At 48.5% G+C, this 16036-nt stretch overlaps 1 protein-coding gene across 11 annotated transcripts in view; it reads left to right on the top strand.

The window, feature by feature from the left end:
• Window positions 1-14767, top strand: part of LOC141943479 (exocyst complex component 3-like protein 2) — a 44051-nt gene extending 29284 nt beyond the window's left edge. For all 11 annotated transcript variants that reach the window (XM_074868858.1, XM_074868856.1, XM_074868867.1 and 8 more), the window contains 8 exons: window positions 17-117; window positions 1163-1255; window positions 2639-2771; window positions 3992-4102; window positions 5584-5739; window positions 8762-8883; window positions 10477-10662; window positions 12607-14767. In XM_074868858.1, the coding sequence (XP_074724959.1) occupies window positions 17-117; window positions 1163-1255; window positions 2639-2771; window positions 3992-4102; window positions 5584-5739; window positions 8762-8883; window positions 10477-10657 (897 nt within the window). In that variant the 3' untranslated portion in view covers window positions 10658-10662; window positions 12607-14767. The remainder of the gene's footprint in view (window positions 1-16; window positions 118-1162; window positions 1256-2638; window positions 2772-3991; window positions 4103-5583; window positions 5740-8761; window positions 8884-10476; window positions 10663-12606) is intronic.
• The last annotated feature ends 1269 nt before the right edge of the window (window positions 14768-16036 follow it).

Raw genomic sequence — 16036 nt, 5'->3', positions numbered from 1 at the left:
GCCTTGAAATCCACAGATATTAACAGAGAAGACGGAGGCTGCCTGCCGTGTCAGTGAGAGCCTGAGTGAGAAGGTGGAAGCTGTGTGCCTGGAGGAGTGCCTGAGGTTCCTGGAGAGGTAGGAAGGCTGCTGTTTTCCTCTTTGGCAGTGTCCTCAGTGCTCCAAAGAAATCCTGATGATGCGACTGGCGATGCTGTGTTGACCCGGATCTGCCATTGCCCCTCTTTAGTTTGATGGCTGTTTCCCATCAAGCTGTTACTGGAAAGACAGCGCTTCGCTGCTGTTTGTGTGCTCAGCATTTGCTGTTGGACTAAAGCTGAGGGAACAAAGTGCACCTGGACTTTTCCTGGACATGTTAAAGCCTTGGGGGATGTTCTGGAGAGGCTCAGACCTTAAAAACAACCAGAAGAGGGGCAGCCATGTGGCCAGTGCCCAGGCTTGGCCCTTCCTACCCCAGCTGTGCTTCCCAGGCACGATGCTTTCTGCTGGCTTCCTGGGAGGGTGAGGAGCTCTGCTCTGTTCTGCTTCTCAGAGGAGGATGAGTGTTCTCTTCTGCCCTCTCACCACTTCTTCTGGCTCCCTTTATTTGCTTTTTATTCTTGGGCATCAAGCTCCCTGTGTATCCCCTTCAGCACAAAATGCCAGTACTGCTGGTTATAGGTGAATATTTCAGAAAGAGGTTTGATTTAAGATCCTTGACCCTTCACATTATGAGAGGAAGGAAGTTCCTATAAAATGGAGTTGTCCAGGAGCCATTTGTGAGACTGAACCTGCGACAAAGCAGTCGACAGGCTTTGTGGGTTATTCATACGTGCTGAGGCTTTATTCTGCAGCTTTATTGGCAAAGCCTGAGTTGCTTCCTAGAAGCAAGTGTTGCAGCAACAGCAATGGTAAAACAAACCTCCTGCCTCTTGATCCCTAGCAGTGGCACCCAGGCAGGTTGAGGACTCTCCCTGTGCTGTTCCTGTGCTCTCCTTCCTCGCCAGCTGGGCAGGACAGACCGTCTTTATCCTCCTGTAGATCCCACCTTGGGGAGTGAAACAGTGCGTGCTGAAAAGACAAATAATCACAGAATGTTCCTCCCATTTGCTGCTGGGCTAATGTTGTCAGATGTGTTATGGAGCATGCCAGCTTAAAGATATGTCTTCCTGTTTTAATTTAGCTATGAAAATGAAGTTAGAAGCTTTGTCCAGCTCGATGGGCGCTCAGGGATCTGCAGCAGCTTACGAATCCTGGAGAACTGCTGCATTCTCAGGTTAGAAACCAAACCCTAGTGGCATGGGAAGTGAAATGAGTTTTCTGCTGTCTGATCCTTCTTCTAACTCTGCTATGGGGTCAGCCTTGCCTCTGGCTAGATCTGGTCATCCAACCCCATGCACACCAACCCTTAAGCACGGAAGGAGCCAGCTGTGGTCAGCAAGACCCCTTCAGTGCTGCCCTGGCTGCCTCAGTGAGAGAGAGAGACTCTGGGGGGCTGTGCCCATGGCCAGGGCTGGGACTGCTGCACTGGCAGCACTGTACTGCTGCTTCTCACCTGCTCCTAGGCCCTGCAGGTGCAGGGGCCATAGCCTGTGGGCCACCATCTCGCTCTTCCTGGTGCCCACGACACTGAGCAGGAGGCAGGCAGCAATGCCATGTTGCATGTGGGGACATTATCCTGGTCAACCCTGCCATGTGTTGTGATGTAGTTCTTTTCCCCAGCCTGATTCTCCTTCATTAGGAAAGCCTCATAAATGTTGCACTGAGATGCGTGTGCTAGTGCACTTCAAGGTAAGTGCTTAAGTGCTTTGCTGAATGAAACCTAGTTGAACATGCCAGGCTTTCCCTGGGGTTGCTAGGAAGGAGGGAAGCAATAAAGCACAGAAGGGTGGGGGAGGCTATTTGCACCTATGAGCTAATTTCAGAAGTGCTTGCAGCGATGGAGAAAACAAGGTTGCTTCTCTTCCTGTGTAAAATTATCTGGGGATCTCTGGAGTCAGCAAAATGCCCAAATCCAGCATATGCACAGTGCTTACTTGACATTGGAGCCTTGTGCTGAGCCTAGGTAGCTGTTTTGTTTGTTGTATTTGCATGTTGCTGATGCTGGATCCTAGACTGAATACTTAGGAAGCTCTTTTATGTAATTCTTTACAGTGATATTGAGAATGAGGTTATACACTGAGATTTTCCAGAAAGTAGAATGTCTGGTTTCAAGCTGGTGATCATTTTAACTACGATTTGCTGACTTGAAGACTGCTCTGATGGAAGATAGTAGTTTGTCTTGTATTTGTCGGGTGTCAGAGACACACAGGATGCTCACCCAGCTTCAATTTGTCAAGGCCATTTCATGCCCGCTCGTTTTTGAAAATACTAGAATTTTTACTTACCTAATCTCACTAGTGATGGGTACAGGTGGCATTTATGTGCATTGAGCTTTTGTGTCCTTGTGGCAGTATCTTAATGAGAGCCATCCAAACAATGGGTGCACATATGTGGGTCACTGAACTATAGCCCTGGACCTGAGCATGTGTCCATTCAATTACCCAGGCAGTTGTGCTGGTTACTGTAGGAAGAATTTTGATCTGAGACAATAGCCTGATTTGATCTGATCAATACTTTCCATATCCCTTTTTTTTTTTTTTTTTTTTTTTTTTAACAGGACTGTCTGGCATAAACTAACGTACATTTGCAGTGCCAGCACGGATCAGGATGTTAAGGTAAATGGATTTCTAGACAGGATGGAAGATGATATTACGGAGCATTTTCTGCAGACAGTCACTTCTAAAGTCAAGGTATGGGACACCCACATTAACACTGAATATTTTCAGACTGTAGGGCAGGCACACACTTCCGTCCCATGTCCTGATTTGGAAAGGGTGAAACCATAGTTTGATCTTCAGGCCCAGTACCCTCCTCTGCCTTGTCTGAAGATATATATTGACAGCTCTGTCTTTTCCAGTTTTTTGGGATCCCAGTTCTACTGTTTGTGGTATTTGCTGTGGCGCTACAAATGGGCACCCCATGGTGCCCCTGGACACCCAGATCCCAATTGTTGAAATTCACCTAGTACCTACTCATCCCCAGCAGCCTGGCATCTTCCCAGGGCACTGATCACTCACAGAGCCCAAGGCTGTGGTGAGTAGTCAGGATGTAGAGAAGACTGGCCAGAAATATATCCTTCCCTTGGGATAAGTTCCCCTTTCTTCACACTTGCTAATAATAGACTATTAGCCCAGACGCGCATCTTCATATCCAGGGCTCCATGTCTAGATAACACACAATTTCAGGCTCCTAAAAGCATGTGGTGGTGTGTACTTCCTTGGGAAGCTCCCTTGAGCATCTTCAGGCTCATTGCACAGGCTCCCTCAAGCATGCTGAGGGCAGCAAAAGGAAAATGACAGAAGAAACCCTGGCCACACTATGCAGTTTTGGTCTCCAGAGCTTATTGCCAGCCTGTTCCATGGACATATGCATCAAGACAGGAACTGGGGGTGGTTTTGACAGAGAGCGTGGACAACCCTGAGGAGGAACGGGAGACCTAGGACTCAGGTTTTCAGTCCTTCTTTGGCTGTGTTGACACGGGCTTTGACTCATGAAAGACAGAGTTTATCCCCTGCCTGCCTGCTAAATGATCCTTGTACTTTCCCATTGAATAAGAGACAACGACCATGCTGGGAGCAGGATGCCAGAGCAGAAGGGTGCAGAACGACTGGCTCTTCCCGCACTCCCCATCCGTAGGGGCATGTTTTACATACTCCCTGGATTAGAGCTATTGCCACCCATTTCTTCTGGTTTTTGCTCTTCCAGGTTTGGGCTTAAGAACTTCCTGAGTTTGAGTTGTTTCTTTCTTTCATGTTTTTCTTTTCTTTGAACTGAAGGCACAGGATGCTGCAGCTCATGGAGGAGTCTGTTTCCGAGAGCAGAAAGAGCATAAATACAATAATCTGTGTCTGCTCTCTGTGCGGTGTCTCTACATGTGCACCCTTTGACTCTGTCTGTCCCTTTTCCTCAGGGAACACTGAAGGAGCACTTCAAAAAGTGTGGCAGTGGTTTTGACCACATCCTTGAATCCTTAAAGCAAAGCTTTTTGGCATTTGGGAAGAAAAAAACAGACATGTATGAGGTAAGAAATAGGTAAGAAAGTAAGAACAAGATATTACTCAGGAAATCACTAAAACTAGTCCTTGAACCTCTGGATGGCACAGTATTTGAACATTAATCCAAACCACAGTTTTGTCCACTGTTAAAAGGGCTTTTAAAGATCTAGTGGTCCCAGTCCAGTTCCTCTATCCAACACAGTTGGATATCTTCTTCACTGTGACAGCTAGGACCGTTCTGTAATCTCAGCAGAGAAACTAAGAAGTGGAGAAATGTGGAAACCCAGTGTACCTCCCAAATACAGAGGGGTAGCACTGGGCCACCTCTGGTCCTACCATTGCCCCAATAACATTATACTGGAAATCTTCTCAGCTTCTAATGTGCTTCAACCTTAGTTGTAAGGAATAGTTATCCCTTTGATGGTGAGTGGACACACAGAGAGGTGTAAGGTCCAGATCCCCAAAGGACATAGTCTCTCATGCAGAGTTAAGTATGCCAGGGCTGGCAAAGAACAACCTCAAGAGTACCTAAGTTTTTTTACCTTTACAGTAGCCTGGACAATTTGTCTAGGGTCTCAGGGCACCCTTGAGTCTGTCTCTTTGGCAATGGGATTGGTACCTGGGGTTACCTGCTTTTGCATGCAGGTTGGATTTGCTGCTGCTACCTGTGCCTCACGTGTCCCCTTAAGCACTGGACTCCCTTTCTCTTACCCTCCCAGGTCTGCAGGCTCTTTGTCAGTGCTGATTTTAATTAATGTTTTGAAATGTGGAAAAAGGTAATGGAACAGAAAAAATTAGGAGCTATTCTGCTGTTGTTCAGAGCCTGTCACTGGACATTATGTCACATTAGTGCTGGGGCAAGCAGCATCTCAGTGGTGGAGCGCTGTGCCAGAGCTGACTGTCTCTTGCTTTGTCTGTTTTGGACAGGGCTGGGGATTTCCTGTACCTTTGGACTGCAGCCTAAAACTGCTCTGATTTCAATAGCTAATGAAAGTGTAGTTTCTGTTCCCCTTAGAAACGCTGGCTCGGCTCGTTCTCCCTCCCCCTTTCAGGCACTGCATGATCTCGGCACTGGGGTTTCTCAGCAGGTAGTGGGTGGCTCAGAAATGCCCAGGTAACTTCTCTGTGTATGGCCCTGGGACATGCCTCGTGGGGATGCTCCAGGGAGGTTGGATCTGGCTTTGTCTGTAGTCCAACCGCTTGGGGCTAAGACAGATGTCACTGCTGCTCTGAAGTGTGAATGATCTCTGGCTCGGCTAACTGGTCCCATTGATTTTGGTTGGATGTCTCCACCCTTATCATCAATGTTTATGTCATCCACATACAGTTTAGAGGTATTCCATGTGTTAGACCAGGCATTTTAAAGGGATACTTAAGCAAAGAAATGAAACAACCATCTGCATGGACCCTATATCTGCTGTCAGATATACTGGTCAGAGTCCTATAGGTATGGTCTGGTCCTTGCTCAGTACAAGGAAGTTAATCTGGGTGTCTTTCTCTGGAACAGGCCCTCATCAAGGCTGTCAATGCCATCATTATTACAGAATATGTGCAGGCCCTCCTGACCACTTCCAGGAAACCATCTTCTGTGCAGAGGAGGAGGATTGTCAGCAAGATAGAAGACGACCATAGGATGCTGCAAACTGTCTTTAAAGAGTGCTTAGTAAGTCTTTGATATGGTTACAGTTTTGCTCTCTGTCATCAAGAACAGTACCAGCAGAGGAAAAGGCTCTGAAAGCAGCAGAAAAGCTTAAGAGGTCATACCACAGTGGTATCCAGCTTCACAGAAATGACAATCAGATGTGCTGACGGCCCTTCTGATCTGCCAGAAGCTGTTAGTTTATAGTTTTAAAATGTGTGACAAGAAGAGACAAGTTTCGCACTTCTGCCACTGAAATAAGAATGAGGCACATTCCTCTGAGCTGGTGAGATGACTCCAAAGCAATCAGCTCCCCCAGGCAAGCTTCTGGTACATGGCATGGGGGGACAGATGAGGAAGAGCTGTGTTCCCCACAGTGCTTTACCTTAAGCCCCTGGAGTGATGAACCAAGTCAACTGCTCCACATCTTCGCCTTCTCCGTGGATTGCCCTGTATGGCTGCTCCTCCCTGGACATGGGGTCTGTGTTGTTACCCGACCGGCCGGCCTCCTCCCTCCCCACAGGCCCTTCCCAGCCCCTCAGAGCTGGGCTGATGGCTTCCTGAGCCATTTCCCTGTGCTGCAGCGCTTCCTCATGGGTGGAAACATGATGATGCTGTTGTGGTTGGTGACGGCTGCAGGGAGGAGCGAGTCTTCCTGCAGGGCTAAACACCTCACACCGTGAGGAGGTAAAGATGCATTGCAGAAGGGACAGATAGCATCTAAAAGCAGAGCCACGCCTTTGAAGAAAACTTGTGGAAAAATGCTAGGTCTGATTTGCAGAAGCAACTTTGGAAGGTTAAAAAAGCCTCTTTGCTTAATTTATAATCTCGTGTAATTGGTAGCGCTGCACACAGCATCTGTGGATGCCACCAGGCTGTCACATGGGTCCCTTGATTACCCAAGGGCAAGGACTGCAATGCCAGCAGCATCCCCTCCTGCTGCTGCTCCAGCCAGAGAATTGCTGCCGTGCAATGGCCCCCAGCACAGCTCTTTTGCAAATGCAGGCTGAGAGTTCACAGGCATAACACTTTGTAAGAGGCTAGACTGAGCATCACGTTAATGGTTGCAAAGTCAGTCTGGTAACAGGACTCAGATGTGACAGAATGGATGAAAAACCCTCGATGTTACTGGTTTTAATAATTTCACAAATTCTGAGGCATTCTCATGACTTGTGAATTTAAGTGCTAGGGACTGGAAATCTATTTTCTCCCAGACGAGTCCCTCTGCAAGTCATTTGTCAGCAATTCTTACTTTGTCCAAAGAATAAAATGAAATCAAAATGATCGTCTGTAGCTTCTCTAAAAAGCTCTCAGACCTGTTTCAATTAATGTATTAGTTTCATGGTGGAAAGCTGGAAGCTGCCAGTGCTTTTAAGCTAAAGACCCACCTCGCCTGGAGTGATCAATCACAGACAAGTCAATGCTTTGAGCAATCGAGCCATTGGGAATAGCTGGAAGATTCTCTAATCTTAACTCTGAAGTTTACCAGTAATGCTGTGCTCAGCATCAGTTTTTGATGTAATGTGCAAGGAAAGCTGGTTTTGTAGTGTAAAGGAGATACAGGAAATCTAATTCTCTACTAAAACCCTACATTCAGCTTGGGTGAAAAAATCTGCATCTAGTTAGCAGTGTTTCCCTGGTGTGCCCGGTCTGTTCGCTTTCTTACTTGATGTGGGAGCACTGAAAACCTCAGGGAGGAAACGTATAAGTGATTTGTAGGGGACAGCCTGATCCTCAGTCAAGTGAGGTACACGGTTATGCATGCAAAATATGTACTCTGCTGCAGACTGAATTTATCGAGCAGTTGCTGCACAGGCTGCACCTGCTCCCTGCCCTGCTCTGCCCTCTCTTCAGGCTCTTTCTTCCCCTCCGTCCTCAAAACACATTAGGAAATACCTTGCTTCTCTCCTAAAAGCAGTACATGTCAAAGGCACTAAAGCACTGCTGACAACACACTTCTTTTTTGTCCTTTAGATTGCAGGCTGTTTACTTCTGACCTTGCCTGTCTGTATAGCGCTTAACTAAATATGACACCTTCAGATTAATTAGCATTTTGTAATAGTGAGCTTGCCAAGTATGAAGCTATACAGTATCGGTGCCTTAGGAGCTGAGTACAGCTTGTGCGCTGTGCAGAGCTAGACATGCTGTGTGTCTGCAGTGCAGAGGAAGAGAGAGAAGGCTGTCTTCAAATATTACTATTATTTTTAATTTATGTTCAACGCGGAGGTGAGCCGCACTGAGAATGCGGCCCGCTGTTTCTAATGCCCTGTGGAGATCAGGGGAACCTGGGCTTCTCCTGCCCCAATCTGGCAGCCCGTTCTCCAGGTTTGCTTTGTCACAGAGTCTCTGTTGACGTGATGGCATCAATAATTCAGGGAAGCAATTTAATCGCATTACCGCACCGATGAAAAATGTGAGCAAAACTGAAGCTCTCCCTTGGCAGTTCATCCACATTCTGCTTCCTCTGGCTTTGCTAAAAATGCTGTGTGTTTCTTGATGAGGCTTTCTTCTTCTGTGTGCTCCAGTTTAGAGGGAGTTGCCCATATGCAGCATCTACCAGCCATGTCATATCCTTTACAGTGTCCAGGCCTGCTTTCCATCTTTTCTGTTTTTCTCTTAGAGGATCTGTGTCCCCTCACCCTCCCCCCAGGGTCGCTTTTCTGTCCCTGGGCTTGCTCCAGGGCAGCAGAAATTACATCATGTCTGGCAAACAGAGCTTGTTTTCACATAGGTATAGGGCTGTGCTTACCTCTGGAAGCAAACCACTTCCCAAAGGGTGAAACATCCTTGAGGGGATGGGTGATGTAGGGAAAAATGAAGGAGGGGAAACTGCGCCGCTGAAGGTAGCTGCTCACCTGCCCTGCAAGCAGTCTGTAGCTACACCCCAATTTCTTTTCTCCTACCCTGGAGGGAAAACAGACCTCTATATATGCACAGGCAGTCCTGCAAAGCTAAGAACCCATGCAGTGAGATCCCCGGTCTGATCCAGCTCTTAACTTGTATGCTGCTTCCCTTGCCCTGAACACACCTTTGCTTCTCTCCCCAGGGTCCTGCAGCGGGTCCCCTCAAAGATCCTATAAAAGCAATTTTAGAACTTATTCAAGCTTCCGATGCTGAGGGTATGAAAATAGCCCTTCTGCCCATTCTCAGAGAATTTCCTGATCTAAGGTAAGGTCTTTTATTAGTTTGACCTCTGTGGTTTCTTACATGGTTACTTGTCACCAGAAGACCGAGAGCAATATTAGTCTTGTGATAGTTTTGGCAGCATGCTGGGCCAGGCACAGTGCTTGCCTTTGAATGCACTCAGTGCTGCCTATTCACAGATGTTAATTAACATGGTTTATAACTTTGCCAGACAATAACTAGTGGAGTTGAGATGTCCTTCTGTAAAGGTGAAGGATGGATAAAATGGCTGTCAACAAAGCAGGAATGCGGTGGAAAAATGCTACCTGAATGGACAATTTACAGGCACATGTGTGCCAAACATAGGTTTCAAGAACATCCTTAACTCAGGCATTTCATAACTTCCAAGCACTTGGCTTTTGGCTTTAACACTTCACCAATCCTTTTCTAGTTATAACTATTTCCACAAAATCCTAGGTGTATTCAGCAAGAATATACACTTCCATTTCTCACAGGAAGCTGTTAACAGAAATGAAACCCAACTTCTATTAGAAAGGTGAGATCTTAGCTAACTGCATTTGTTCCAAAGTCTGTGGTTTATTACATCTATCTTTTGTTCTGATGTCTTGTGCTAGTGACTGTATTTTTCCAAATTAACATGATTACAGTGCAGAGATTTCTGTCAGGATGCTGTGAAGGCCAAAAGTGTGAATAGCTTCAAATCGGGAGCAGACAATTTGTGGAAGATAATTATTTCAGTGCCTATTCAACATGACAGTCATGATATAACCCCCAGAGAAGGAAGTCACTAAACTGCAGACTGCCAGAAGCAGAAAAAAAAAAAAAAAAGACAAAGAGGGATGATGTTATGCTTTGTCTGGTTTCTATATTCTTTTCCTAAGCGTTTACTACTTTTGAAGATGCTATTGAGCTAAAAAGCTGCTTATCTGGTACACGATAGCAATTCTTACTTTCTTACTATATATATACACACATATTTAAATAGTAATATATATATAACTATGTATTTATAGAGAGATATATATAATATAGGAAGTGGGCATAGAAAGTACTCAGAAGAATATTATTTTGATCCCGATCTCAAAGGAGGTCATCCTGGTGTGAGTAGACACACTATTCTGTATTTCAGCAGATTCTTGCATGTTTAAAATGTTTGGCTTGGATACATTTGTCCTGTTTGTTAATCAGACTAATATGGTCTGGCCCCGCTCAGCGAAGCAATGCTATGTAGAACAAAAAACCTATAGCCTTCCAGATGAACAAGAAATAGCTCCATTTGAAGGGGAGAAAAGATACCAAAAATGCTTCCAAATGGTCAAATGTAGAGTTATCCAAAACCTCTTGTGGCAGATACAGATCTTTCTCTAGGAGAAACCTGAGGTGCAGGTTTCCACAGTTTCACAGGGTTGCTGTGCGCACTGGGCTTGGGACCCATGAGCTCAGCCATATCCCACACAGCTCTTGTGGCACGGCCTCCTCTTTGTTAGGTGGCCAGAGGGTGTCAAAAAGCAGCTCAGCAGCTTCCAATCTTTGGCCTAGTCAGCAAAACTGAGTGATAGGAAGCAAGCTTTTTTTCTTGACTCATTCACTGACCTGCCCTCTTATCCTTTTGGAAAGGAAGGAACATCTGAGTGCAGTGCTGGACATCAAAGACTCACTCAGCCGAGAAGACAGAGCTGCTCTCTTGAAGGCATTTCACGATAATTGTACGGAATCAGAAACAGAAGCAAACTTGCTTTTTGCAGATGTAGAAGTAAAACCTAGAAAATATGGATTCTGTGGCTGCCTCTGCTGTTAGCCAAGGTAGGGGTGTGTGTGTGAGTGTGCTTGTGTGTAACACGTGTACCTGCACAGGCACAGGTGTTCCGGCTCACAGGGAGGTGGAACGACTATGGCTGTAGCATCACCTCCCCGAGGCCCTCATTGCTGTATACACGGGTTCTACTTCCCTCTCTGCAAATTTCCTCGTCAGGAAGCATTGTGTCGTAGGCAGTGCAGGGGCTGAAAGCTTAGATGCGTGATTCAGGTTACAGCAGGGACAAAGGAGAAGGCAGGTCTCTTGTTCCCTGTCCTTTGCTCCCATCTGTGTGTCCCTGCAGCATCCCCTCCGTCGCAGCCCTTACCGTGCGTGCATGGGCAGGGTCTCCCAGGCATGCCCTGCCAATGCTCAGGGGCTTTCTCCTCAGTGGTCCTCTTGCTTCCCTGGTACTGAGAGGAGGGGTATGTGAGCCCCGCTGCTGCCCCCTCCACCAGAGCTGTATTAATTAAACCGGGCTTGGTCCTGTTCAGGCGACTGTGCTGTGCTGGCAGCACCAGAGGAGAGCGTGCCCCCTCCATGCTGGCAGCAGCAGCTGGTGACAGAGGGAAGAGGGATAAAAGTCAGAGGGATGACTGTCACTGTAAGGTCTTAAATCCTCTGGTGCCAGGGCTCATTTGGAGGACCTGCAATCTCCTTTCAGTTTCCTAAGGGATTCCTTTGCAGTCACAAATTGGGGATTTTTTTTTTTTTTTTGAGTAAGCTGCAGCAGATCTGGAAGCTAAGCAGGTCCTCATGGTTTAAAAATACTTCTTATTTGAGAACATGCAGCTGTTTGCTTCACTTTAAATAATCTGCAACTTCTTTTTAGCCCAAATTTGTCCAGCTCCAGCTCAGAGCTGGAGAATTTTGTTTTATCTCTGCCAGGCCAGAGCCCTCGGCTATCAGAAATAGTCCCCCTCGGTTAATATTTACAGATTTTCACCAGTCACCTTTTGTTGGATAAGCTGAGTAGACTGAGTGTCTCAGGTTGAGGAGCACAGTCCCTTTCCACCTCCTCCTCCGCTCTCCGGTGTCACCATTTATTTATAGTTCCCCATGTTAGCAGATCAGAGATGAGCTATGCAGGGCTCTGACCTGGGGCCTCCAGGCACAAGCAGACAGCGGGCTACCCTGGTAGCAGGGAGAGAGAGCAATTAGAGAAACAATTAACAAGCACACAAGCTTTCCCTTTCTAATGAAAACTGATAGTGATATAATGAACTGGCTATCAGCCACCCACTTTTATACCCTCCTTTAAAGAAATTACCCATGGCATCCCCTTGCTTTAGAAAAGATATTGAGGAACAGGTTTTTAAAACACTGCAAGTCACTTAATCTCCTGTTTGCTGAAATTCCCTGGGTAAATAGGCTCCCAAATCCCCGAAGACCTGGCTGAGCCTGCAGGGTGGTGGAAGCACATGTGTAGCACAGGTTGGTAAGCCTCACCCAAGCTCAGGGGTAGCATAACAGTGAAATCAGTTATGGGATGTGCTCAAAGAAAGGTCACCTTCCTCCTTCCATCCCAGCCCTGCAATTTAGCTGCCACTCTCTGGGGTGTGACCTGCAGGTACCTTGGGAATCATCTGCTTTCTCCCAGCCAGGGACACAGTAGTTGCACATACTTTTCCATTCTGTATGTGGAGGTGGGAGGACTTTGGAAAAGTGTTGTCTTTGGTTGTTTCATGTTAGCATGAAATGACCTCCCAGAAGAGGAGTGACCAGGTTTGGCTAGAGTGAGCAGGGAACAACAGGGATGCTGCCCACAGCTGTGGGCCCATGGATTGCGTTACCCAGAGTAGCCCAGGCACTGGAGATTTTCAGCAGGTAAATGTCAGTACAGCTTCATGCAAGAGTCTGTGCATAGGAGCGATGTTTCTGCTGTTTGACTCTTGCATGTGTTCTGATGACTGCTATTTAACTACCCAGCTTTTTTTTTTGCTTTCCCTCAGGCCTGCTGTGAGAAGCATCAGGTCTCACTTCCACGTGGCAACATCTGCAATCAACAGCTCCTTGAAAGCTTCAGGGGCCTGTGCAGCCAGATGCATGGACAAGCTTGACAGCTATGGAAGAATGGAAGACACATGCAGGACTTTTGCGGGAGAATCACGTGGCCCAAATCCTAATCTTCTATGCAAAGTCCAGGTGGAAGATGAATGGGATATGGCAGAAAGACATTCCTTCAAAACTTGCTAGAGATTGCCGCTTAGCTGAGTCATGGTGGTTATTCCCAGGATGTGTCATGGTGGTGTGTAGAGGAGGAGGAAGGTTCCCCATTACCAAATTTCTGCCTGTTTCCATCCCTTGCTTCGTGCAATCTCACACAAAACCAGGGTCTGCTGCACCCCATAGTGTCCTAGCAGGTGACATGGCATCGCAACCTTCCCCAGGGATCCAGGACCCTCCGTTAGGGAAACCTGCCTACCTCATGGTGCCGGCAGTGCCTGCAGGTTTGGGCACCTGGATCCACCCCCCAAAACCTGACCTGCACCAGGAGGGGTGCAGACAGAGCTGCCTCTTCCCTCGCTCCCCACACACGAAGGCTGTGACCTGCTTTGGCGTTGGCTGTGGGACAGGGAGCTCTTTTCCCCTACGAGTTTTACAGCTGGCTCTGGAGCAGAGTTTTGCATTCATTTTTATACCTCAGTTACTGGAAATTTCCTTTTGGAGAGGGAGGGGAAAGCCTCATGGGAAGCAGGCAGTGAAAGGAGCTGTTTGTCCCAGCCTCCAGGCAAGGTCTGTTCTGTTTTCAGATGTAAATAGGCAGTTCCACCGGAAAAACACTGACTTTTCTTCCCAGTTATCTATGGACTGGTAGCAACCTCCAAGCTGGATTTGGTTCAAGGCCCTCCTTCGCTATTGTGTTAATATAGGTCATTACCGCTCCTCTCTGGCCATGTAAACAAGCAAAAAAGCTCTACTACCTCAGACGTGCCAGTGGTTTTCTGAGCAGCCATTCCCCCTTGAATCTGATTATCTAAAAAGAAAAGGGAAAAATTTGTGCATAACCCATCAATGTGTGAGGTGGGAGACGTGAGGCCCTGGGAAAGCGCAGACTCGGGTGGGTGCTGCCGTGCTCTGCAGTGCCATGCCATCACCCAGGTGTGTGGGTGTCCTGGCTCAGGGGCAGCTTGTCCCCCCCCGAGACCTCTGCGCAGACGGGGTCCTGAGAGCTTGACAGGAGCTGAGGCAAGTTTATAATTGTCATCAGCTTTGCTCCCGGCACAGCGCTGAGCGTGGGGTGAGTGGCAGAGAAACAGGAAGGAACAGGCTGCTTCATCTCCAGGGAGTCATCTGGGCTTTCGGGGCACCATGAGACCTCAACACTGTTACACTCCATCCCTCACATCATCAAAGGACAGTGAGTCTCGTGGCCTGCCTGCCCTTCCTGCACATCTGCTTCAAAGGCCCAGCTCCTGTGTCCCTTGCATTTTCTAGCTGTCCATTGCAGACTTTTCCCCGGACTTGGGGAAGCTGGGGGAGCTGGAGGAGTTGCAGCCTGGCCGGGATAGAGCGGGTTGGGCTGTGGGCCTGGGTGGATGCCTGCCCTCTGAAGGGTGACAGCCCTCTTGGGCACGCTGGGCCAGTCACCCTCCCCTCCCAGCTAATTCCAATTTTTTTTTTCCAAGGGCAGGAGGGGATGACAGACCTGACTGTGACAGCAGGGTCAGAGTCAGCCTCTGCTGATGGGGATTTCAAGCAACGAGCCTTCTAGAGAAAATAAATAAAAACCCCTCTGACATTTTGACCATGGTTGGGCTAAAAATAATCCCACAGCATGTGGTCGGCTCCTGCCATGTACATGTCAATGCCTATGCACGTCCCTGCCATTTGACATTCGCAGTCAGAGGAGGGTATATTCTGCTTTCAAGCAGTGGCTGGGAGCCGTGGGGGATGCCGGACTTGCCACTACTGACCCTGCAGATGAGATGGCTGTGGACAAGCCCTGCGCCATCATGGCTGCTGCTGTGCCTGTCCTGGCCTGTGCCTTCTGCTCTGTGTGTGTGCGGAGAAGCACCACTTTCAATGAGGTTTCTTTACAGCGAGTGTCTGCACCCTGTGTGTAGCATCCAGTTGTGGAGATGGCAAATAAAGACTTGAGTTTGCCCATGAGGTGTAGCGCTGGTGGCACATATGAGGTTTTCCAGAGCTGGAGGGCCCAGGGACGTTGGCTGGGGTGGGCATAGGGCTGTGATGGGAAGAGGCTGTCTGGTGTGGAGGCAGATGGTGTGGGAGGGATGTCCTCAGCCACCTTCAAGTCACCTGGGGAGAGCAGATGGTGTGTGGGGAGGTTCCGGGTGGCTCCCCAGGAGGGGAGGCAGCTGCAGGGGGGATGCTGGGTCGCTCCCTGGGGCTATCTGAGGTGATGAGGGAGGGGAGGGGAGGCTGTGGGGAAGGTCAATGAGGGATTTCCCTTGTTTGGGGGGATTTCAACCCACTCTTCTGTGTGCTCTGACCTTCCCAAGGGACCCAGCCTCCTCCTTTCTAACCTTCACCTAGGCTGGGTTAAATCCTTTGGGTGGGATTTGTGCTGCTCTCTGTGGAGGGCTGGGAAGCAGGGTCACACTCAGGATCCTTCTGCAGGATTATCTCCTGTCCTCGGGATGTGGGCAGGGGCAGCACTGTTGTTGCCATCAGCCTGCCAGGGCCACCACGGAGCCATGCTGAACTTCTCCCACCTGCCCTCGTGTCCAGCGGCTCCACCATCACGAGCAGGACAGGATCGCTTGGAGCTCAGCACCCAGAGGCTCCCTGCACAAAGACCCTCTCCCACTCCCTATGCACCCAAGGCTTCACAGGGATCCCCTTGGCACCAGGGTCATGCCACGGCCATGCTCACCCATCACCGGGACATGCCAGCCCCGGGGATGTGGGCAGCCAGGAGTGACACACTGGTCTTGGTGGTTTGGTGCTCTGGCTTTTTTGAGAGCTGCTCTCCGTCTGTCCCCTCTCCGGCTCTGTACCAGGCTGACCGGTTGTGTGGTGAGCAATGATTTGTCACTGTGTCCCTCACACTGCTCAGGGCCGGGGCTTGGCTGGCCACTTTGAAGTGCTGCGTGCGGCAGAGCCTCGCCAGCCACCCCCGTCATTTGAGCTGCCATCTCCAAGGGTCACCTTCAGTGGTCGATGCTGAAAACAGTAGAAAATAGACGCTCCTTAATTATGCTGCAAGGTCTGAGGAAAGACCTGACTTTTGCTGAGGTGCCACCTGTGCTTCCCCGGTTTACTTAGTGGCTTTGCCAAGGATGTGTGGCAGTGAATGGAGGTCTTGATGATGAAGAAGCAGGAAATACTGAGGATTTGGGACATGCTGAGCTGTGTTGGATAACAAATGTGCACAAGGAGAATCAATCTCTAAAACTGTGAGACTTCAGAGAGAGC

The sequence above is a fragment of the Strix uralensis genome, chromosome 4 (genome assembly GCF_047716275.1).
Source record: "Strix uralensis isolate ZFMK-TIS-50842 chromosome 4, bStrUra1, whole genome shotgun sequence".
Lineage (NCBI taxonomy): Eukaryota > Metazoa > Chordata > Aves > Strigiformes > Strigidae > Strix > Strix uralensis.
This window is presented reverse-complemented; position numbering and strand designations above follow the sequence as displayed.